Source organism: Aulostomus chinensis, chromosome 10, assembly GCF_037954235.1.
Source record: "Aulostomus chinensis isolate RoL2024-O1b breed Wild chromosome 10, RoL_Achi_v1.0, whole genome shotgun sequence".
Classification (NCBI taxonomy): domain Eukaryota; kingdom Metazoa; phylum Chordata; class Actinopteri; order Syngnathiformes; family Aulostomidae; genus Aulostomus; species Aulostomus chinensis.
This window is the reverse complement of record NC_141329.1, coordinates 5,312,221-5,338,507: the sequence shown is the minus strand read 5'-3', so window position 1 is coordinate 5,338,507 and position 26,287 is coordinate 5,312,221. Positions and strand designations below refer to the sequence as shown.

General features: G+C 41.7%; 1 protein-coding gene across 1 annotated transcript in view; it reads left to right on the top strand.

Moving 5' to 3' along the window:
* pdgfd (platelet derived growth factor d) overlaps positions 1 to 7,318 on the top strand; it is a 52,935-nt gene extending 45,617 nt beyond the window's left edge. The window contains exons 6-7 of the mRNA XM_086215732.1: positions 2,317 to 2,534; positions 4,626 to 7,318. Of these exons, the coding sequence (XP_086071858.1) occupies positions 2,317 to 2,534; positions 4,626 to 4,760 (353 nt within the window). The 3' untranslated portion in view covers positions 4,761 to 7,318. The remainder of the gene's footprint in view (positions 1 to 2,316; positions 2,535 to 4,625) is intronic.
* Positions 7,319 to 26,287: the final 18,969 nt, after the last annotated feature.

The following is a 26,287-nucleotide window of genomic DNA, read 5'->3' as shown; positions in this document are numbered from 1 at the left end:
ATTAGGATTCCCTTGGCTCTCGCACCAATTCCCGTCGGTTTCTCCCTCTTATACAATGCTGCATGTCCACCACATTTGTCATTGTTACTCTAGTATAGAGCACAAGTGATTTCAAGGGAGTTTGAAGTGCAACTGCTCATTCTTTTTACATTGTTGCAGCAAAGCTTGAATGTAACAGGCGCCTGAACTGGATACAAGCCAATCTCATTGTGAATATTGATCTTGACAAGTCCTTTATCCTGGTATTGTGTCGTTAAAGCCTTTTATACTTGCAGTTTCAACTCAAATTAACTTGTTTTGAGAATATTTCACTCGTTTGAAGAACGGATTATCCCCATTTCACCCAAGCGTCGCCCTCTAATTGGCTTTATGTGCTTTTGACTCGAGTTGCAGAGGTAAAAAGAACCAGCCTGTAAGAAAGGTTATCATACTCGAAACCTATTTTTATTCACTTGTCATTGTTACATCCATGCTACCTGGGTCAGAGCACAGTGTGCAGGACTTGGAAAGAATCAGGCTTTGCAATCATGGCCTAAAAGGTAAAGCTTGTTTGGGAGCTGCAGGCCCTCTCCTGTTTAATCACTTTAGTGCTTTCTCTCCTACTTTGTGCTGGACAGTTATGCCATTCTGCCATAAAGGCGACAGCTCAGCAATTTCTCCTCGCCATGTTGCTTTTGTTGAGTGGCTGTTCAGTCATCCCCTCTTAAAGTGGAACCTCAGACTGAAGTGCAGTGGTGGACGAGGCGGTGAGGACCCTTTACCAAAACGTCCTTGACCTTTTACTATCATTTTTATTACTACAATAAATAGATCAAACTAGAGAGCTGGGACTACCTGCCTCAGTTCAGCTTACTGTTCTGAGTGTCAGTTTTGAAATAATGTGTAATTACAGGTAAAGGAGTGGGTGAAGAAATCTTGGTGATATTTGAACTCAACAGCCAAACAAACACACCCCTCTCTTCAGTGGCCCTCCAGGAGCGCCGACCACTCAGTCATGGATGTAAATGCCATAAAAACAACACTAACAACTGGGCTCACTGATCAAAAAAGCAATATGGCGGATATGACGAAATGATGACATCATTGAACAGCATCAGTAATATATATTCTACCATTAATGGCAAAGAAATCTTTGAAAGGAGTGCATGAGAACAAGAAGCACTGGTCAGACGCAGGCACAGCCTTTTAGAAATGTGAGTCAGATGAGCATTAAAGCAACTAAAGTCACGCCAAAACTAAAAATAGAGGGATGGACAGAGGCATGATGATTACTTTCTCTGATGCCAGTTAAGTGGATGCACACCTACCGCTGACTGTGACTCTTTATTCTTTTCTTTTTTCCTTTTTTTTTTAAATGACTAGTCTCTAAAATGAGCTATATTCACAGAAACCACAGTTCTTGTCTTCTTCTTTTTTTTCTTGCTTTCCTTTGTCCCTCGATTTATCATTATCCAAGAAATTTGATATCAGCGCTGAGTTCCTGCAGTTCTTTATTTGGCTCAGCAATATTATTAACTGATGCAATTGCGTTGACCGCGAATGCAAGTCAGATCCACGAGTTCAGCTTATGGTTCTGGCATTTCCTGCTGAATGCGAACTTTAACCCTTTACTAACTTGAAAATTTTGAGCTTGCCTTTGACTTGCTAGAAATTAGTTTTGCACCATTTGCTGCAGGCCATTCAATGAAAGGTTCAATGTGCACTACCCATGCGATTTTGCATTACAGTGACGACATAAAGAAATCAATACATTCAATCAACAATCATTGAACAGCTCCTGCTTCTTCATCTTCCCTCTGAAATCCCTCTCTCTCCCTCTTCACTCTACATCACCCCATCTACAGCCAGTTGTTGTAATTAAAATCATAACCATAGTCACTCTCCACCTCTCATTAAATCGGAATTGAGCAATTTTTTTACTTAGAATGGCCTTATTTCCTTCCATCCTTCTGTTTCATTCTTTCATCACTGTCTCTGGTTTGCCACGTATTTCCATTTAAGAAGAAATGAAGCAATAACTGGCAATAACTGTAAAAATCACAGTGGCTTTTTGGCTCTTTCAGTTTTCCCTCCCGAAATAGGTGTTACAAGGAGGAGAAGAAGCATTAATATTGGAGGCTAATATTGCAATAGAACAGCAATAGTTTATCCTTTATTGTCAACAACAGATGCAGGTGAAGTACAATAACAAAAAGGTGCAGTTGGGTGGAGGAAAGGTCTGCTCAATGACAACGAGTAACCTCTGCAAAGTGGAGAAACTCAAATAGAACAAAAGTTGAAGTAAAAGTTGTTCTCTCTCTTCATTTCACTTTCCAGTGGATCTGAACCGCATCTACGACGACGTCAAGCGGTACAGCTGTACACCTCGCAACTACTCTGTAAACCTGCGTGAGGAGCTGAGGGCCACCAACGCCGTCTTCTTCCCCCGATGTGTGCTGGTCAAACGCTGTGGAGGCAACTGTGGCTGTGGAACTGAGAACTGGAACAACGGCTGCACCTGTCAGGCCGCCAAGACGACACCCAAACTACACGAAGTCAGTCTCTTTTCTTGTCTCTCTCTCTTTCTTAAGCGAGGCAGCCCGGCACACATGGGCACTCCAGGAGATTCGTGTTTAATTTTGATGGACATTCAGGCTACGTCAGGTGTTCATGCTCTAATTTACGAAGCATGAAAGTGAGTGTGGAGGAGACCACCAGAAAGAGAAACGTGAAACTGAACCAAGAAAAGTCCCTGATCAAGGATCTAGCACTTTCCTAATGTTCAGGAAATTTGGGGGCGGGGCCAATATGGCTGAATATTTCTGATTGGTTAAGCATTTTATTTCCACTGCCATGTTTAGACTGCAGAAATAAGCTCACTGTTGTTCACAGCTACTCAAGACTGTCTTCACCGGGGTGAAAATGCTAACATTCTGCTGTTCTGCTTTGCATCTTCCTTCTGAAAAGCACATGGGAAAAAAAATCAACAACACAAATGTGATAATATCCTCTGACCGTTTCAGGCAACACTTGCCTTACACAACATAAGCATTTGCCAGCTGTAGCAGCACAATGTGGCCACGGTGACGGGGGCAAGTACATAACCCAGAAAAACACATTTAGAGAGGTAGAGTTATTAGGTCGGGGACAGACAGGTGCTTGTAAAAATGGAAAATATGTCAAATTTTCAGCTGAATTAAGGTGCATATCTGAAAGGTGCTGTAACGACGGTGTGTGGGTGAGGGTGAGAGTTAGATGAGGAAGAATCAGGGAACAGAGAAGGTGCTGCATTGGCAATGAAGCGGAGCTGCACCAGCAGTCTCACACACACTCCGTCCTTCATTCCTTTCTCTCGCTCACTTTCCCAATCTTTCCATATCTCTCTCAGTGCATTGTTAGGATTCTATCGCTCTCTCTCTCTGGGCTTCCATCATCCGTCCATTCTTCCCAATTCCCATTTTCAATTTATCCCTTTGCAATGCACCACTCTTGTTCCTTAAACCTGTCATTCAAGCTTTTCTCTCTTTCCCCTCCATCTCTTTGTCTTTGTTCTTGCACAGATTCATTATTGAAACATGGTCTGTGGGGCTCTCCCTCCCTCTTTCTCTCGGTTAAAATCTTACAATAGGACGTGGCACAAAAGTGGGATTTGGTTGTAATTGTGCTGCGCGCGCGCATGTGTGTGTGTGAGTCAGAGACTCTCTCTTACAGACATATTTTCAAACTGTGTGCTTGATGAGTGTGTATGTGTGATATTTCCAGTCCTTGCCTCGTCCTGCAGGACCTGTAACTTCTTCCTTCGCTGGTTTCACTGCTGTAGAAACACATTGTTACTCACCTTATTGTTTGAGTGCTGGGAAATTCAGATATACGTCATGGGCAGTTTTACCTTCGCTCCACCTTGGAGAACAAAAGTCATTCCATCATTTGTGAAACAATCTGCTCTTGATGTCAATTTCCACTTTGAAGGCAGCACCCACAAACAATGAAATGACCTGTTATAAAGCCACTTCCAATGTTTGAAATCATTTCCAGAGAACTACAAATTGGAACAACTTACCACATGCCTGTGAGACTATGTAACATTTAAAGGAACACGCCTCACTTGATGTTTATCATTTTTAGAGCCAGACAAGCAGATAGATAACCTTCCCTCCTCTCTAAGTGCATTAACAGAGCTCCAGAGCCTCTACCTGAGAGCTGACTGCTGCTTAGCTTAGCTTGAATAACTGCTAGCTGTGGAGCAGAGAGCCACGACAAGTTATTATATACTTTTTTTGTTTGTTTTCAGATGTTTCACAAATCACTACTGCAATTTTTGGAGAGCTTTCCTGTACTTAATCAATACTTTGACTATTTTACTTGACTCATGTTCCTTTCAGAGAGCGGTGCTTTCTTCTCTTTGTTGTTAGACTCCTGGTACTTTTGTGATGAGTGATGCTCTATGAAACACGTAATTGATTTACTCTCAGTTCATCATCGTTTCCTGTCTCTAATCATGATGAATTAGAGTTCCACAGTATTTAGAACAATGACCAGCAACTCCAGCAGACAACAATATTTTCTTTGTGCGTGTCTCTTTGTATATTCTTGTTTTTATTCATACAGGAAGAATAGCTATTAACATTTACCCTTGTTTCCTCTAGGTGCTCAAGTACGCTCCAGGGCCCACTCTGTATCCACGCCATCGGAGGCCGCGGGTTTCCTGGGTCATAGACGAGATTTTCCTCACACACCATGAAACGTGTGAGTGTGCGTGTCCTTCCCAGCCCCCCCGCTGAGATACTGAGACGGACATGTGTATCTGGAACTTTTGGACAAGATTTTTTCCTCTATTTTGCAATGGATTTCTTGTGCAACCAGCAAGGCAGAAACACACACAGCAAAGACAAGAGAGTCACTGATTTAACCAACAATCCACGACTCGACATGCTTGTTAAGTTCTAAAGGCTTCCAGTTAAACATATTGTTATTTAACTTCCCTGAAATTTGTAATATAAATCCTTCTATCCTGCAAAAAAAACAAATACCGGTGAACTAGACAAATACATTTTGATGAAGTTGCTAGCTCAACTGAAACTGTCTATTGTTGTCTTGTATTTCTTCGTCACATGTACGTACTTGTTTGTGTTTACTTGTGTGTTACTGAGACAGTTTCTAGAAACTTCAGGCTCTTCTTCTGCTAGATCATGCTGAGATGAGTGAGTGTGAGACAGAAGGAGGGATTGAGAAGGGTAGGAGGGAGTGCAAACCAAAATAACACTTCATCTTGAAATGGAATTAGACCAACCACAACCTTCTGGATCTCAATTGTACACTATCACCCTCAAACACAGTCTTGTCTTTCACTTCTAAAGACAAACTGACAAACAAATCGAATTCCTCACTCTTCTGTTTTTCCATGAAGCTCTCCTTTGTTTTGCCCACATTCCTGACTGCAAAAATTCACACATCCCTCTGTCTCTCCCTCCTATCCACACACTTCCCATTCCTTTTGTTTCTCTCTCACTGTCTCTTTCACACACACACACGCACACACTCGCCCATCACTCAACCTCTAACACATCAAAGGACGAGTCAGATCAGGCCGGCCCCTGCGCTCTGCCCAGTTTTGTGAGCGTTCCGGGCATTCCAAGCACTAACCGGAATTCTGCTAACACGGATAAAACTGTGCTCTTCAGACCCCAAAATACATAACAGAGGAAAGACTGACTCAGGAAAGTGGACAGAGGGGACATTTTTAGGACATTCACTTGAAAGAAAAGGGAAAACAAAGCTGAATGTTTGCAGCATTCCTTTTAAGACACGGCACAGAAAATGTTTGTTTCTTCTTCAGCATTTTTGCAGAATGTATCAGATCTCTCCTGCTCCTCAGCAAGTCTACTGAAAATGTAGCTGATGTGTGTGTGTGCCTGTGCATGTGTGTGAGCGTGTGTGTGTCAGTCTGCCTGTTTCAGCTCAGGAAGAGGTCCTTTTGTTGAAGGGGTGGAGGGTTAATAACAGTCTGTGCAAGCTGGCAGCAGAGACAACCATGTGAATGGACACCATGGGACTGTGCATGCGACTGTGCATGCGACTGTGTGTCCTTTTGTATGTGTGTGTGTATGTGTGGAGGTGGGTAGACCATCAAAAGCTCTAGAACAAGAACTCAAACAAACCGCTTATCATTTCCATACACATGACCCAGCTGTGAGAAATAAGAGAGGCTGTCAGCTGTCGTCTCTCACTCGTCACCTCCCATGTGTCTCAGCATCGCGAGCTGGCCCACTGGACGGATTTACATACAGAAAATTGGATTTTACACACCACTGTTGTTCTAGAGACTAGACAAGGAGAATAACCGGACATTGAGATGATTCCTCTGTCACAGTGAAACCCGATCAGCTGTGTGCCGACAGCTCTTTTTATGTGCATGTGTGTACTGTTAGGTCACGCATGTTATTCTGCAGGTGTGGGATACAAAACAACATTCCAAACATGTGTCTGGTTGCTGGGTAGTTACAGTCCAAGCCATTCATACCAGATACACACCTCTACACACTTAACACACGCAAGTGGCTCATATGAGAAAGCAGCCTCAGCAAGCTGCTTACACGAGCTTTTGTCTCCTGTTTTCTTCCAAGATTTGCTTCCAATTCTGTGTGTTGCTCTTTTAAACACAATAACGAACACAGACCCATCCGCAGTGGGTGATTTATTCAAATTTTTCAAGAAATGGCTGTCAGGTGTTATATTTGCAGTAGCCCCACTAACGAGCCAGATGGTGATTAGCCAACGTGTCATCTGCTTTTCTGCCAAACCTAAAGTTGCTGCACCAACAACTACTTTACAGCTTCCATTTGAAATCTGCTGAAGATAAATATATGTGGTATATACGTATGTGGCAAGTGTGTGTGTGTGCGTGTGTGTGTGTGTGTGTGCATCCTGTGCATGTCAGAGTGACGGTGTTATCAGCACGTTCTACTGTTGCATACTCCAAAAATGACATTCCTCTTTCCTGAAACTGTTTTGTTTTCCTCTTTACAAAAGAAACCCACATATTTCATCATCAGCCATGTAAAGCTGTTTTCTCCACATTAATGGAGAACATCATATTTACCCCCTGGACAACTTGAGAGTCTTTGATCCCGAGTTTCAATGCCCCTTCTGACTAGCAACTTGAACAGTTGTGCTACGACAGTATCGTCCTCATGTATGTTCAACAGAATAAAAGTCGATTTTAGTTTGAGAGTTTGAATCAAAAAACTTCAACCTGCTTTGCCGTATTCAGAAAAATATTAAAGACAAAACTGTAGCTTTTACCTGAATAATTTATTGTGACTTTCTCAGTTGTTTTATTAAAAGTATCAGCTGGTTGGTTTTTATAAATAAAGTATTTGTAGCATTGCTGAGTCCAGTGTTTTGACTTTTTTCCATTTTTATTATCTATCTTATGGTAATAACTTATTTGATCACCTGTGGAGCTCGAGCTCCACGCAGTTGTTTCACTGTAACAGTTGCTTCACTGCGCCTTTACTGATGGAATGAACTGCTTCTTCACCTGATGGATCCCAGCCCGATACCTCAGGAGCATCAAGAGCGAATTTCTTCAAATTTGGCATTTTTCTCCTCTGGGACTCAAGGATGGGGGCGGAATGTCTCAGAGGTAGAGTGGCCGTATAGAAACCGAAGGGCTGCTGGTTCATCCTCACCTCCCCCGGTGACCATGTCCAAGTATCCTTGAGCAAGATTCTGAAACCCTAATTGCTCCTGATGGCCCTGTGAAGGACTGGCGACCTGTCCAGGGTGAACCTGCCTCTCACCCAATGTCAGCTGGGGAAAATGGATCAATGGATGGACTAAAATGATTTTGATGGTCAAAGGTCGCTGACACCTCACATACACATTAAATTTCAGGTATGCCTTCGAGAATTTTCTTCAAATTTGGTACAAACATCATCTTGGATGCAAAGATTTGAATCAGTTTGTTCTTAGTAAATGCAATAAAACATCAGCTGTTGTTACGGAGTGCACGTCCCACTTTTAAAACTCACCGCAAAACAAACATAGTCCTCGTCTAATTGTGTATTTGTATCCGTTTCTTCTTCTTAGTGTTGCCTGCTTTGAACAGAGGAGTTTAAGTTCACATTCCCGTTTACTTTCTGCTTGTGCTCAGTCTCTATCAAATAAAGCATTAAAAGCAGAAGTTTAAGGTCATAGTTTGACACATCCAAGCTCCTCCAACGCATATTTCTCTCTATATGAACGTCATCTGGTTTCACTTCTTTTGAACTAAAGCTGCAGGATCTCATATTTCTCTGGAGGGGTTCGCTTTAATTGACTGTCTCATACAGAAGCCTTGTGTGTCATATCAGACGTGAAGGGGCATGGGAATATGTCAGTATTTGACCATCAGAGATGAGAACATTCTGGAAAAATGACGTCTTCATTCTTAATCAACCGGTCGGATATGTTACTCTGCACATCTGGGAAACAGGCATCACTGTGCTCAACACCAGACTTATAGATTGTAAATTGCTGGAAAATCTATGTGGATATGTGCATAGAAAATGCTCTGTTTTCTGCCACGTTCACCTCATCCAGGGATGGATGGTTGAGATTTACATGTTTAGGGTTGCAGTCAGTGAGTGAGTCAGAGTTAAACAATCCAGCATCACATCCATGGAACCTGAGTTCAGTTATATTGAATTATTTCAGATAAGATGTGAAAATCGAAAAAAAAAACCCACATTTCAGATGATGATGATGGCCACTGTTTCAAATGAAGACATGTAACCCATTTTCATTCAAGTTATTTTCTATCATTCAAGGCTTTTACTTGTCTCAGTGGTTGCTGTGGCAACCCTTCCTGTGCTGTTATCTTAACAAAGCAGCCCCCCCACCCCCACCCAGATACAGCACCACATCCGATATGCACCAATCAGCCAGATATGATTACATCCATCCATCCATCCATCCATCAGTCCAACACAGGATAGATTAACTAAAAGATTAATGCAAGGACACTGAATAAGAAACAACAACAAATAAATAAGAGGGAGCAGAATTACAACTACAATTACACGGGGAGCTGAACAGAGACTGACTGGATGAGAAGGATCAATCAGAAGAGAGAGATGTTATGCAACTGAAATTTTTGAATTTATCATTCATACAAGGCTGTTTTTGTGTGTGTCAGCAACTTCTTATCTTTTCCTTGCGGGCAAACACACACGCTCACACACACACATTCACAATAACTATCATTTTGCTTTGTCTCTTCCAGCAAGTTTTTTTTTTCGAACATGCAAAACTTAATGACACTGTAAAAATAAATGTTGCCTTGGCCTGATTGCCTACCCAGAACCATCCATCCAGTGTCCTTCCTCATGCTTGTATTCCATTTTCCCTCTGATCCCATCACATTCCATTCCCCTCTATTCCTTCCTGCCACTCTCTCTATCCCATGATGCCTCTCTTGTCTTTCCAATCAGGACAAATCAAGCCACTGCTGTTGATGGATTGAATGAAACCATCAAATAAGGAGGGAAACGCCTGAGACCTTAATTCAAAGCTCCATCTCAATATCAACCTCTGGCCTCCTTCTGTTGTTTCATCGATTTTTGAGGCCATTTGTCATTTTCCTACATTTGTCTGTTTCTGATGGAGGTTGCTGGTGTCAAGAGCATATCTGGAGACAGTCTGAGAGGAACTGGCCATTTACGATCTCACTGTCATGTATTAGTCCAACGGGGTGGCGTCCATCGGACATGCACCTACCCCGGCTCAACGCGGCATCTCTCAAAAGCTTTTTATATTTTCATCATTGAGCAGTGGTTGGGGGGTGGAGCTTAACACTCCACTCCGGAGAGACATGCTGCACACGTAAATGGTTCTGAAGCTGCAATCATCCATATTTTATCATGAACCACCAATCAAATAACAATGTGTCAAACGTGTTGCTCACTGGAAATTAATTCACCTTGTGCTGTGGGTTTGCAATTATGTGGAGGACAAAAGCAGCTTTGAATTTCAAAAACTTCCCAAATTAGTTGAATGTATAGTTGGGTGCAAAAATATCAGAATGATTTGTGGAGTTTTTGTTTTAGTGATTTTTGTTTTACAGACACATGAACAAGTCCTACTATTATGTCAAGGGTTTACAACACTTTATGGTTGCACACTGCCAATCATGTGGTTGCTCTGTGCGTCTCATACAGAAGTGATTTGACAGACTTTATATGAACATGAATTGACAGAATAGTTTCATGCAAGTGTAAAAGGGAGCTTTGATGGCCGAGGAGATTACAGCATCCTAACTAACAACCTGTGATTAAAACCCAGGGCGTGACGTATGTGCTTTTATGCTCACAAATTGAGGTTCTATGCTGTAGGCTCAAAAATACAGTAAGAGTGAAAACATCTCTGAATGATGAACGTTTAAATTATACACTCAGGGCAACTGTGGCCAAAATGAGAGTGAAATGTTGCTTCTATGGCTGAATTAAGTGCATCAGAATAGGCTGACGGAGCCTTTGCTTAGCTCATCATTTGTTCCGTTCAGATCTTTACATGAGACTCAGTCGAGGAGCTTCTCTCATCTGCATTTCCTGCTGTCTTTGAGGCCTTTTACAGTCCCCACAGCGTTGCCATGATAGGAATATCAATCAAGTATTATGTACACATGTAATTCCAAAGCTGCTCAGATTGTGCGCTGGAACTTTGCCCCCGTCAGCATATCGTCATCTGTCAAAAGTCAGGACTAACACGAGTATATTGATGTTGAAAATCTGGCAAAAGGAAGAGTTCAGTGCAAAGCATGATCTAATTTAGGGTGGAGGCTCATCACATTTAATTAGCCTGGACAATGTTTGGGACGAGGACATTTGGATGAATTAAGTCAAAGACAAACAGGAGAAAGAGAAGGTTATATTTGACAGAGCTGAGGGAGACAAGTGAAGGGAAGACACAAAAGATCTTAGAGAGATGGACGCATGACGAGGAGGTGGAAACCTTCAGATTATGAGGTCATTGAGGCGTGTAGCAAAGAATGGTGGGAATATGACCCACAACTGAGGCACAACGTAGCGAGACAGTGCTGCTCAACATCACACACACACACACACACACACACACGGAGCCACCACGTAGCAGACATGAATGAGACGCTGTCAAATTTTACCTTTAATGTTGGACACTTTTTGCCAAGTGGCAAAGTGAAAACGCCGCAATCTTCTTATCTCTGAGGATGAGGTACGCTCTGTGTGTGTGTGTGTGTGTGTGTCTGTGTGTGTGAGCATGCACAGCATGCACCAGCTTAACCTCATATTCCATCGTTTTGAGTGAATTTTCTTCACTCTTATTTTTTCTGTCTCTAATTTACAAAACTGGCCCACACACACATTTAAGCAGCCTCCCACTCAGAATACACACACACACACACTCACCATCATTTCTATGTCCCTTGCGGACTCCAGTCCCATCCGTGCTACTTGTCCCCAACTCCCATCTTCCCCCTCTTTCACACTGCATTATAGAACAGCCTTCATTTAGGTATGAATATTAGATACCTCCTTTGAATAATGGAAAAAGACCGTATGTGAGGAATCTGCAGACATAAGGAGAAAAAGGACAATCGTACTTGTGGGTTTTCACTCGCACTTTTAAAATAGTCCAATAAAAATGACATTCTCAGATCCAAACGGTTCCATTAAATAAATGATGAACATAAAGTGCAAGCCAAGAACTGATGCCTGAGTGCCGTGTTAGATATGCGCTTCTGTTATGATGAAGGTTAGAAACAGAGAGATTTTCTATATTGTGACTCAAATATGTCAGCCTCTTTTTTTGTTAAAAGCCACTGAAGAGATATGTGACATTTTACATTTTTCCTTGTCTTTTTTTTTTTTTAATGAGTGTTTTACTTTGATAAGTCAAATGTAAGGTGTTTTGCTCTCCACGCAGCTTAGGAAAGTTTGTTTGTTCCAAAAGTCTGGAGACAAACAAACAAAAGTGTGATTTTTCTTCTGTGTTTCCTGAAAAGTCAGGTTTGGCAAATTACATTTATAGCAGCGTCATACTGGAAGGTAACGGGGCAAAGGGATCAGACAGGGAAAGGAAAGATGGAGAATGTTACAGGAAGAAACAAATAACACAAGTCCTGAGGCACTGCAGTTGCTGTAATTTGATGGAAGTGAGTCACTGCTCTATGTGTGTGTGTGTGTGTGTGTCAGAAGAGTTTGTTCTGCCAGGTCAAAGACCTCACAGCACACTTTGTGCTGTTCAATGACATTAATTACCTGGTGCACAGCTATAGAGACCTCACACACACACACACACACACACACACACAGTAACAAAACTGTTTTTATAATGTTTATGAATAAATGAAAACACAAAGAGAGTAAACCACGGGAGCAGTCCCTCAATCCGACACTTACATTGAGGTTTACTGGCTATTGATTCCAAGTTTTCATATTTATTCGCGCGGTTTGGTACCAGCTTGTTCCATACTCATTCCAACACAAACGAGGCCCGTTGACGCAACTGAAATCCACACGCCGCAGTCCCTGCAATAGAAGTAAATGCTGTTAAACCAATCGCCTCCTAAATTACATGTTTCAAATCATTCAGTGGACGTTTTCTGGCTGATGAGCGCAGGTGCAGGTGACATGGAGGGAAGGTAATTTCCATGAACCACCCACATCCTAATAATACAAAGCTGATAGAAAATCAGAAAACATCATAATAACCTAAGCGGGACTTAGAGCCAGAAATAACAGACTGCTTTCACTCATTCACGATGCATCTGACAAAAACAGATGTGGCAAAGCTTGCAGGTGGAAACATTTGCAATCACGGCTCAGACACCGCACAACTCCCACACTTGGCCAAATTACCTATTCAGTAGGGACACAGAGAAAAGGGAGGAACTTCAATGTGGAACTACTCAGTAGAACCACAATCTGGATTTGGCAAGTATTACTGTTGGTCTAGTTCTCCACACAGTTTGACCGGAACTGCAGACTTGTGTTTCCGTGGCAATGTGATAAAGTGCTGCTGCACCCTCTTTAGACAAAACTAGACCTCCAAAATTCACCCCTTTTGGTTTTTGCCGATGCAACAGACGGTTTTATGCAACGGAACAATAATAACATTATCTTTAGTTAGTCTCAACCATTCTATCGGGCATTTCATAAAAAACGAATTTAAAAATATATTTCAATTTGAGACGAGGGAACCAATTGTTCAACAAAACTAACTCGTTTCAAGGTTTTGAGTCTCTTTCCATGCCACACTGGAAAAATGATAGACGGCTAATAGCAAATTGGCTAATGTTAGCCCTTCTCTATTTTTCTTGGTTGCCACCTCTGAAACCCTTCAATTTATTCTGTTGAAACAAGAAAGTGGCGCGCGCGCACACACACACACACACACACACGCTTGACCTACTCACCTCTGAACCTGACAGAGAGAAGGAAGTGACTGCTTTTTGGAAAACAAGCTCACACAGTGACAAATTTTCCTTTGTGGCTGCTTCAAGCAGGAAAACATGTTTGTGTGTGAATAACAAATTAATTTGTGTGTGTGTGTGTGTGTGTACATGTGAGATCTGAGGTTGGCTAAAATGTAAAAGGTACAAAAAAACAGGAAGCACATGGAAGTGAAGACTACAGACCTTATCTCACTCTCACAGTGAGGGTAATGAATGCTTTCTGGGGATCTTTCATTTGCTGTGGGATTATTTTGTTCTTTATCCCATTATTAAAAGCAGCGATGCCTCACTGGAACAGACTGTGTATTTATTTTGCCTAAATATCACTGAAACTTTTACAGAAGTTATACAGCATCTCCTGTCAGACTGAAACACAGACAACGCAAAAACCATAAATAGCTCATTAGTGTAGTGATAAAAACACGTGCAAGTTAACAAACATGCACACGATTAATGACTAATTGAATGAGATAATCAATCCTGATTTGCTCAAAAACCTTCTTTTTTTCCCCATAAAATCACAATTAGGAAATCCTAACTGTTTAAACTGCTGTTGCAGCAGGAGAGAGAGGAAAAAAAACTTTCTACCTTCAAACAAATCACACAGATGAGCATTTTTTAAAAGGCTTTTAGACTTACAGGTAGGTGCACTGTTCTAAAAGGGGCCCATTATGGATGTTGTAAAAATGCACTTTAATTTCTTTTTTCAATGCTGATAATGTAATCGTTTTACCTTGTTATGTATTGAGTTGCAGTGTTTTGTCCTTTCCAGAAGCAGCAGAAATTTGCCCACACACGTCACCCCAGTGCGATCGCCATCACATTGTCATCAAATGCATTTAACGACCTATTAAGGATGACCTGTTTTAGTTTAGGTGGTTTCTGAAAGTTTCAGACAAGGGATCCCACGCTGGATGGACCACCCAGCACCCTGAGGGGAAGAGGAAGCAAGATAAACTGGAACAGAGCAGAAGGTGGGAGGAGGGAGATGTTGGTTGATAGGAATTCGAGAGAGATGCGGCTGAGATGTGGCGCTCCACAAGGTAGCTTCAATGCATTTCTTGACTGCTATCAAGGAAATCTGTGTGAGAAATATGTAGTACCAATCAATGACATGTGGCCACAATAGCAATATTAGATGGTAACTTCACTGAACTCCATCCATCCATCCATTTGAGCCATTGGAGCCTATCCCAGCAGCCTCCGGGCGTGAGGCAGGGTTCACCCTGGATGGGTCACCAGTCCGTAGCAGGGCCAGCACATAGAGACAGACAACCATTCACACTCACAGTCACCCCTACGGTCAGTTAGAGTATCAATCAACCTCGTCCCCTCTTGCAAGCCAGAGTACCTGGAAAGAACCCACACAGGCACAGGGAGAACATGCAAACGCCACACAGAAAGACCCCGTGCCCAACCCGGGACGCGAATCCGGAACCTTCTTGCTGAGAGGCAACAGTGCTGACCACTGCACCACCGTGCCGCCCTTCATTGAGCTCTGGTAATCTTAAATATCCACAGGCTTGACATTTCAAAATTGAATAGAATCTTAGAATACAAAAGTAAAGTTGATGTCCTAGTATGCTGAGAGACATGTGATCATTAGCAACTGGTGAGGAAGGTTTCTCAGCAGGCATCTGCTGATAAATACCTGCACTGACTCTTGTGGTGACTTCAAGTGCTCAGTGACTCATTAGACCTGCAGTGAGATAAAACTTAGCTTGGAAAACCTCTAAACAAACACTGAATAAAACTCAACCAAAAACAGCTGGGGAGGTCTTAACACACACACACACACACACACACATACAAAAGCATACAACCTTACTCCCAGCTTGTCTGTAAATTATTAGCATTCCAAGGTAGCTTCCGTGATTTGCTCAATAAACAGACGTGTGTTGTGGGAATGTGAATGGCCTTCAAACTCCCTCTGATATAACTTAATTACAGCAGCTGATATTTGAGGAGAGATGCACTGCTTGGAAAGGTGCAGTAATGCTGGTAGTGTGAAGCATAACAGCATAAAAGATGTCGGAGAATGTCGTCCAGGTGGTTTATACTGAAAAACTAAATGCTGAACCAAAGGATTGATGATTTAATGAAAAAAAGTCATGAATTTAATAAACACTAAATGTTTAATTTAATATTTGCGTATTTTTTGAATGATTTTTCATTATAAACACCCTGTCCATTATGAATGTCTTCCATGTGTTTTTTCTTCATATGATCTTTTCGCTAAGCAAAGAAGTGACCTATAAGACACGTCTCGGTTGGGCTGCTGCTCCTTCTTCGCACATCATGCACGTTGCATTTTCCGGATATTTTATTCAAGTTGTCACAGTCGTTGTTTACACGGCATCGTCATCGCATCTCAGCTGTGACCCTGAATATTCTGCCATGTTTGTTGTACTAAAATCACTGCAAGTACTCTCCAAGCAAATTGCGACAATACACAGACAGTCACAGACTTCAGTTTGAATAATTTAATTTGATGTAAAATTAATTGCACCCATTTAACAGAACTTTCGATGGATGCATTTTGAAATTAAATTATTGAAATTTAAAAAAAAAAAAAATGTTTTCATCTGACACCCAACTACATAAAACACAGAGAGTTTAGTAAGTAAATCTGCATAATTACTTTCACACACATAAACTTTCTGGAACGCTGAAGCGTCTCCGAAGCCAAACAAGTCACAACCTCATTCAGGCAATAAACTAACAGTACAAAACTGTTTTCTTCCGAGCAAAAGTTCAACACTCCTGGTCACACAGATTATACTGACCTTTGACAGGGTCTTTAAAATGTAATAACTGTCCTTCACTAGCAAGGCCTTGTGTGTGGGGAAGAGTGTGCATGTGTGTTTTATATAAATCACCTCCTCCTATGTTGGTGTGTGTTTGATGTAGATTAGGGTTGAAAATCTAGTAAATAAACGGAGGACAGACCATCTCCTCATTTGTGGACTGCTACATGATCGATCATTTAACAGCACCAGTTACTCGGTTTGGGTTGGGGTTTTTTTCCCGAAAAAAAACAAAATAAGAAAATGCTCTTGTCAGGTGACGCGTCAGAGGCAGAAAGCAAGGTGATAACTGAGGTGTTCATGGGGCTCATTGTACTGTACAGAAACTCACAGTTCAGGGAAAAACTGTTTCACAGCTAAAATAGAAACTAGATAACCTTTTATTATGTAATCTTTTCTTGAAGATGGTTCTCTAATTAGGTCTGAAAAAAACACATCATGACTTTTACTGGAAGCTCTGCCCACATTTTGTAACCTTTCTGTCAGTGTGTATGTGTGTGTGTGTGTGTGTGTGCGCGTGTGTGTTAGAATACAAACACAAATAGGCAGGTCATTGAAAGGAAATCTGCTCTCTGACTCCACAGCCATTACTCACGTGAAACACACAAACAAATACCCAAATAACCCGGTCAGTAACATAAATTTTGAACAACACACTTCAGACGTAACAAACAGACAGACATGCAATATGAAGTCCAGTCCTGAACGTTCCGCTTCCACACTGTGCCTGTGAAATGTCTGAACATCTGACCTGTTGTCGGATGAAATCCTCCAGGAGATTATTCATGTCTGCAGAGTCCTGACTCAGGAATACGTGTTTCTGATTAATGCGGTGCAGTGTCTGTCTGGTGCGCTGCTGTTGTCTCTCATCTGCAATGTATTTGTCTAAAGCCCTTTTACACTGCACCAAAAACGCGGGTCAACGCGGGATTTTCGGCACTCTGAAAGGGCCGACTCGGCATTTTGACATGCGTCGACCGACTCGCCAAGCGACCCGGGAGTTTAGCGGCTCGGCTCGGCTCGGCTCACCTGCAATGTGAAAAGGGCAACCCGCGTCGTCTGAGGTTCCCGTCGCATCCCGATTTTGTCTCTGTGTCGCCTGTCAAGCTGTCATCGTGGAGGCTCCGGAAAAAAAAAGAAAAAACTTCGGCTGGGCTGAGAGCTGCTCACTCATCTCTAAATCAAGTTTTGGCCTCTGCCGTAATATCAGTCCTCCTGTTGATGTCCCGCGAACGTTCGACTCCACGACATCCATGTTGTCGGTTGTTTACCTCTCAGTGTTCCGGCGCACGTTTATGTGTAATTATGACGTTTCAGCGCGATGACGTATGAGAGAGAAAAACACAAGCACGCAGCCCTCAGGGCGGGAGTTCAGACCCGGGTTTTTAGGAAGCTTGAATGCGCCCTAATGCCGAGCAAACGTCCAAAAACCCGCGTTGACAAGCGTTTTTCTGTGTGAAAGGGGGATAAGAGAGCAGCAACACTCGGGTACATAACATTAAACCTGAAACAGTGTGTTGGGAGTCAAATGAACTGGGTAAAATAAGAGCTGCAGAGAAAAGTGCTGATTCCGTGAGCGAAGGACAACAGTTATTGAAATAACACGTTGGCACTCTTGGTTAAAAAATATTGTTTAATAGAACATTAAAACATTCCAAAAGGAAACGGGTCATTCATGATGGATAATGCAGGAATCACCTGTCAGCAGCTGGATGGGCTTTATGAAAACTGCAACTGGAACAGGTGACAAATGACTGGAGGCTGATCACAAGTGTTTTAGTAGCTGCACATTTTGCTCAACTTCTATCAAAATCTAGCAACATCAGCTTGCCAGACTGCCTGCTCTTCTTCTGTAAAAACAACAACAACAACAAAAAACCCATATTAATCCAGTTCATGAAGCACGCATGTCTATATGTGTTCAGTAAACCATAAAATTAATTTTTGGCAATTGAAATTATACATGTACTCAATAAATAGTTGTTTTTTTTTGCAAACACATATTTCCTTCACACGTCCATGAATGATGTTCCAGTCCAAGCTGAAACACAAACACAAAGTTTGTTCAGTAATTTTAGTTTCACCCCCTTTTACCTCCAAGTTTGACGCCAGACCTCAATAATCCAATGTTTCCTCATCCTATATTTCAATTGGGGAATCCCAATTGTAGCGTTGACAGCAGGATGGAGAAGGCATGAGTCTGACTTGTGTGGGCAGGAGTGTTAAAAGCATTTTCTCTTCCTTCACAGCCTTTAAAAGCAACACGGCGTGACACTGTGTCTGCTTCAGCGCTGTCTGCTTTGACTGTGCGTCTGTCTCCAATAGGAGGAGTGAAATCATGCTGGATGAAGATGAGTCAACCTCATACTCCTCCACTGAAGAAATCATCATTTTGCACTTTCTCTTTTTTTCCACCACCCACCTCTCATCTTCTTCTCTCTTAAGCAGATATGGACATCCCTCCTGTTTTATATGTCCATTAGAGGAACTCTCTCTGTCAGATTCATCCATCTGACTTTTATGTATTGTCTTTCTTTTTCCACTCCATTTTTACACATGAATTCCATAAAATGCTTTCACACATTTGTCCTATTTAAAGAGAAACTAAAGATCCCCTGAACTGAACTGAACTGAACTGAACTGAACTGAACTGAACTGAACTGAACTGAACTGAACTGAACTGAACTCCACTCCCTGCATCATTTTTGGGGGGAAAAAAGGCAGGAAGATGCATCATCTGGCCTGGAAAAAGCATCACATACCATATTTTTTCACTTAAAATCTGTTTATGTATTCGGTAAAGCGGCAATCACTGTGAGTCAAAATATATTACACTAGACTGTTCAACCAGTAGAGGGGAGTCAATATGTATCTTTATGATACAACATGTGGAAATGAAATGCTTAAATCTCCCCTCTTTGTGCTCACTTTTGACAGTGTGTTAATAGAGAATGTTATTATTTCATAGCTTCACAAAATGTTCTGCATATTCTACAAAACCCATGGCAACATCAAGTATTGGGCCTAAATCAGTAATTAATATTTGCACTAAACTCCCATATTTTTTTATTATAAGATGAAGAGACGCTTTGGGGGATGAATTACTTCACAATCTAATTTCATTCAACCATGGAGACACGTCGCGACAAATATTTGAGGGAACTTGCTCACATAATCCTTGAATTCATATTAGTTCAATCTGATGTGCCCTCTCGGTGTCCAAGAAGCAGATGGACCAGGTCTGCTGGCGTTCCAAATATCGCCAGCAGCTAATATTTACGGACGAATTAGCAGCGCGCAGCGCAGCAGCCTCCTGACGTCACTTCCCCGGCTTCTGCTCTGCTGATGTAAATATGTCTTGTCGCTTGATGAATAGACAGAAGAGAATATAAAATGCGAGCACCAAAAAAAGAAAAAAACTAACCTGTAGGTTCATTTCATGTGTTCCAGACTGGTGTATTGATTCAAGCACAGATGGTCTGCACCTGTATTAATTCATTAATGTCTAATTATCCTACATAAGTCATCTGAACTGAGACACTCGGAGAGAGATTAGACACTGATTTGTCCACCTGTGTAACTGGGGTGTCTTCAGATAATTGGAGACACGTGGATGTGGTGTTCTGTCATTATTAGTGTATTTAATATGTAGGTACAGTATAATAGTAATGTAATATTTTGCAATTCCACCCGAGAGACAGTACTCTTGCTTGGGAGAGACCATCAGAGACTGAAATAGTTCCAGCTATAATCACATCAGTCGGGATATTTAACTAAATAGTTTTTGTACACTAACTCAATAGTAGTTTGGAGGACTGTTTTCATTTCTGCTTCCACTAGTCAAAAAAATCCTGCCAACATCTGGGTTTTGTACAATCAGCTTTCATTCTCAGGTCACATAACCCTTCAGTAGACACGATATTTGTGAGCTCTGGCTCAGATCAGCCTTGATTGGACCACAAACCCTGGCTGAACACTATAATTTGCCACCAGCAGTCAGGGCTCTACAATCAACAATGCACACGGAAGTAAAACGCTTGCCACCTCTGCCCTCTGCAACTTTTTGGGATCTCAATCATAAATTCAACCCTTCTGCTCTCTTTTTATCGTTCACTCAGTGCTGAATTTGGAGGGGGGGGGGGGTATCCATCGATGGGATTTACTGCTCATCCTGTTACATCCTGGATGAGCTGCCAGTCAATGCTAAGTTCAATAAGAGACAAGCAGTCTTTCACACTCATGGTACAGGCAAGTTAGAACTTTCATTTACTGTATCATTTACCTCCTAGCTCCAGCGGCTAGCCGTTAGATTTGGACCAGAGCGCCACCCTTTTTCTGCCATAACAAAAGAATAAATGTGTTAGTTGTTGTGAATCATTGTAAAAGATCTCAACCTGTGTTTGCAAAAGCAGCCAAATTAAAACTCTATTAGGGCCTGCCTACAAATAGACATATCCACGCACATTGTACTCAATGGAAGTAACACGCCATATGGAGGTGAAGCTACCACGACCTCATCCAACCCAAAAATCCACCACCTGTCTCCTCTCGTCTGTCTGCTCACTCTTCATTCGTTCAGCTGTTTTGTCAGACAGCGTCTGTTTGGCTGGGTTTATCTTTACTAATGAAGCATGTTAATGACACAAATGCTAAGCTAATTCTGGCCTGGCAACAGAATGACATAAACACAAGTGAATGGATGGACAGACCAACAAACAGGCTGATTGATGAGGTTGTCGCTTGAGAGTCGATCAGAATTTGGAGCAAAAGTTTTGGAGGTGGAATATCGGCTTCTCCTTTTGATCTGTCTCTGCGATGACCGGCACTGGCATTCCATCAAGGCTGTACTTCCCTTTTAAGAATAATTCTAAGACTTTAAATTATATTAATATAATTTATAATTGATTTGGTTAAGTATTCAGAGACTTTTGATGCACCAGGGAGCCAGAGAGTATCAGCGTTGTGTTCTTGAAGACAGAAGATTTTTCATAACACTCTGCTGCTGTGCTGATGCAACGATGACGATATAGCCGAAAGTCAAAGATAACAGTCTCTCTCTCTCTCTCTCTCACACACACACACACACACACACACACACACACACACAGAAAAGCAGATGTGTGCATGCTCACAAATCTACATGACTGCATACTTAATATATTAAATGCACAAACATTTTTCAAAGACACTCAGGATTATTAGAGATTGCCAACCAAAACAGAAAAAAAAGAGGAAGAAAAAACACTTAAGGGCGGTTTCAAATCTTTATTCAGTCCAACTAATCAGAATCACATTGAAATGGACTCATGTAGTTTTCTATTCTGTCTGGTTCAGTTTAAAAATGCACAAATTCAAGTGAAAAGACCAACTTTCACACGGGTGTGTACGACTGAGCAGAGCCCGATACATGATCACAGAAGTTTATCGAATGGCTCCGAAACTTTTCACTGGAAAATGTCGACTCTTCAGCTCTCAGGTGTGACAAATATCAGATCTCTGCAGAGGGAAGTCCTCCTGCTGTCATGTTACCTGGCACTTTACCACCATGTGAGAAAACGCTGCTCGCAAAAAGCCCATTATCCTTTGCCTTTGGTTTGTTGTCAGGGTCAGATTGTGCTCTCATGCTAATCGTACCATGTGAGGGTTCGTATGTAGATCAACCTGTTCTGGTGCCGCTGAGCACAGTCACAACAAAACTGCACCAGGATTTGACTAAAATGGACTGAAGACTGGGTTGTGGAATCAGCTTTGAATATCAAAACATATCTGTCTTTTTTCAAACTTTCTGGAAGACGATCTTTGTTGTTGACTGGCGCTGCTCTCCCTTCTTTCAGGCTGCCATGTACTCACACTGCCAAATTAATCATACTGCAATGGCAGTTATGTTTTATTTTTGACAAAAAAAGGTCCTACATAATTTATGACTGCAAAGGCTGAACAACTCTCCCTGTGAGCACACTGACACCTCACAGATAATCGCTTTACTGCCGTTCAGATGGCTCTATTTAAAGAAACAGGGCTGTGCAATTTTCCTTTACATCTAATATACAGGCAAAGTGCAGTTTTAGGGCAGATGGAATGATTGTGGGGATAAAAGGCCTGTATCTGTCAGTAGGTAGTGTTGGATTTAGTAGTCAATCAATGAACCTCTCTTGCTCCCTACTGAAGGCAACCTGATTCATAAACCAGGACAGAGCAGAGCGGATCATCTTGACTTGAGAGGAAATGATGTCCCTCTGTAGTGTGGGAGGTGCGGAATCATCACACTTTAAATAAACCTGTGAGAGCAGCTTATGTTGGTTCATCTTCATGGAAGTGACACATTTAGATGCTTGAAACGAAAAGTTTGACAACATAACAAAAACTCACAGAATCCTGATCGTCAAGATCCCAGAGGAAAAATGTCATGCTGCAGACTGACAGCTTTACAACAGCAATGCATCCTTTGGAATGAAAGGATGAATCTATGAGTCAAGGCATCAGGTCACACATGGACTAGATCTGCAGGTATTCAACGTTTTATTGGTACTGACACATCCCCTGACTTGAACTAACTCTTCTCCCGCAGTAAAGTCGAGGTCATGATGAGTCATCAAAAATAAATAAAATGGATACATGTGGGGAAAGAAAAAAAAGATGATGAAAGTGGCTATTTTTCTGGTGCAAACCCCCACCATGCAGCAAAGTGCTGTCACAATCCTGTTAACTTGCAGGAGCTTCCCAAGCTTCGCACTTTCCCCACAAATCAACTAAATGATAGAGTGTTTCCACAAAAACCCTCTGAAATTGGCCTTCAGGCTGCAAAAATGACAAACTAAATTGAAAAATCCAGGAGGATCTCTACTTTTATTGCTGTATTTTGTGTCGAAGAGTTATGCCATGGGGAGAAATTACAATAAAAGCTTGATGTGTCCGCCAAGAAATTAAGAATAAGCGAAAATTTGCCAAAACATCCTGCATATATATCAGTTTAAATCAAAGACAAGGAGAATATTGGCTTCTTGGATTAGATGGGGTAGTAGGTGAACATCACTAACACACACACACACACACACACACACACACACACACACACACACACACACACACACACACTGGGTTACTTTGCATATCACAGAGCCACCAACCACAACATAGAGCCTTTATGCTGTCTGAGCATATGTATCATCTCCCATATCGAGTGCATCCTGCATGTGGGTGACTGCGTGTGTGTGCGTGTGTGTGTGTGTGTGTGTGTGTGTGTGTGTGTGTGAGAGAGAGAGAGAGAGAGAGAGAGAGAGAGAGAGATTCATGGTTTGTCTAAGGCCTGGTAGAAGTGGCCGTGGTCATAAATCCACCCAGCCATAACCACAGTGATTTGCAGGTCCAGAGAAACCATAAACATCGGCACTGAGCGGCCCGCCGCCCTCAGAGGACGCTGAATTAAGCGGTGAGTGTGTAGCTGGATGTGTTTGTGAGTGCTGGACCTGAGTGTGTGTACGTGTGTGTGTCTTTGCCTGAAGGTGTGTATGGGTTTGCTCAAGGGCATCCCTGGCTAGAGATGAGAGCGGTGATTGGCCAATGGTTTGAGGGGGTCATTAATCTACACTGCTCCATTGGCTGTGACGGCAGAGGGGAGGGGTTAGTGCAGCTGGTCAGTTAGCTGCTGACAGCTTTGTAATCTGGAACATTCTTCAATATTAGATGGCGAGAACAGCAGTTCACTGGACACACTAAACTCCTGGAATCTCCCCTCCTGTTCCATTAGTGTCTCACTCTTTCGTGATGCAGCACTGCTTATTTATTTGTTTATTGAGGTTTAAACTAAATCGAAGAAGCAGAAATGAATTTATCTTGTTTCTGGAATTGTATGATGTGATGGTATGACAGCAATAACAGACTACTGCAATTGTTTTGAATGAATGAATCTTTTAGTCAGTAAAATGTCAAGTGAATTTGAAAAAATACTCATCACAATTTCCTACAGCCAAAAGTGACTTGTTCCAATTTATTGTTTTCCTCTTCCAACACGCCAAAGAGTTTTGCATAATTCACAAAGCAGTAGCTCAGTCTGGAACCAGCAAATGTTTTGACATTTTTGCTTGAGAAAAAAATGGCACTTCAGACAATCTTGTTTCGATCAGCTAATCAATTAATTGCTGCAGCTCTGAATAAATTCATGAGAATAAATGGAAAACAGCACATGGAAATAATACACATCTTTTAAAACGATGACAAATTATACAAATTGTTTTGCTGTTTTTATTTAATAGAATTAAAAGTGTGTTTTGCTCAGATGGTCCATTTTGTTTAAAGAAATGCAGAAAATAAGAGTTAAATATCATGAGTGCAACGCTGATATATTTGGCTTGTTCAAAAAGATGGGAAATAATCAAAAACAAGAGGAAAACTAAACCTGGACCAGGAGAACTCAGATCAGAGTGTGTGGATGTAAACATGAAAATGTTTGGAAGGTCCTATTTTTTTCCACTTTAATCTTTTGCCATCATCCTTCTTCCACTTTTCATGTCTTTCTCTTAATCATTTTTATTTCTGCCCCTCCTCCATCTTTCCCCCAGTGGACAGTCCAATCTCCTGCAGGATTGTTTTTCATCGTTGAAGGAACCTACAGGAGCTGTGAGGTGCCTGTTTACAGCTGATGCTTTCTTATGGAAAAGGAAGCAATATGGAACAAAAATGTAATCAAGTATTGATTTATGGACTTCCTTCAGGACAGCAACATACAGAAAACATATTAATTGGTGTCTTAGAGAACAGAAAAGACACACAATGACCCGAGCTCAGAGACATCGCTGATAACGGTGACATCATCTGAGACCACAAGTTTGAATCGGATTGATTTGCACTGTAGCCCTGATGAAAAATCAATCCAGAAAACAGCTGTTAGACCGTGCATGCGTGTGTGTGTGCGTGTGTGTGTGTGTGTGGCCAGTGATGGCAACATTGATCCAGGATGAGAAAAACACTTCAGAAAGAATTTAAATGGAATTCCAAAGAGCACAAAAAAGCAGAGCGGAGTGGGGAAAAATGGCCCCCTTACAATTCATGTCTTGTCTCTCAGAAAGCATTTAGATGATGCCTCTTAAACTGCTTAGTGTGACTTTTACAAATGGAACCTTGAGGGCTCTGCATTCTGCAGCGCTGCTTTATGTGATGGTGAAAATATCAAATAGGCCTCCACAGGAACACTAAGATCTGGCTTAATTTTTGACCAGATGTGATTCTCCATCTATTGAGATGCGAAGGTATAAAGCTGCGACGTGAACTTTACAACCGCCTGAGATATTTGAAAAGAGGTTTTGCAAAGGCAGCAATTCTGGCTGTAATGCCAAGAAGAAGAAATGCTGAAGCTGACTTTGGAAGACTTTGGAAGAAACTACCAACCAAATATTTTTAATCTATGTCGTGGGAAAGTCACAACTGCCGAACAAAGTTCTCCACAAATCATTTTAAAGATTTTGGACAGAGATCTCTGCATTCTTTGAAGTACACAGGCTTGGAGCCAAATCTGAGTTGTTTTGAGAGAGAATGAGTGGTTCGAAGTTCCTCCTAATGATCCACCTGAATGATCCCAGTGTATTGACCTGTTTTACTGGGGAGAACTCCCCACCTTGATGGACATCAGTGGAAATGATCAGCTCCTGCAGCCAAACGGAGGCATCACATGCCGAAGTCTTGTAGTGGCTGAACTAAATAATAACACGTCCCTGTCATCGTTCAAAGAATGATGAACAACAAACAAAGATTAACAAAGATTGAATTCTGTCCAGCCTCCAGTCACACCTGCCTTTTGAAAAAAGACAGTAATGTTTCAAACTTCACTCATTTTTTTTCCACCGTTGCAGATTTTTTGTCCTAAAACTTTTACACCTTTGTTAACTAGAAATACTCCATCAGGATGTATGATGTATGCCTCCTTGACCTTTGACCTCCTGAATATTTTCAGGTCATCCCTGAGTCACAGTTAAGAAAAAATTCTCCCAAGCTGCTCCAGAGATATTGAGTTTATGTGAAGTGACAGTGGGCT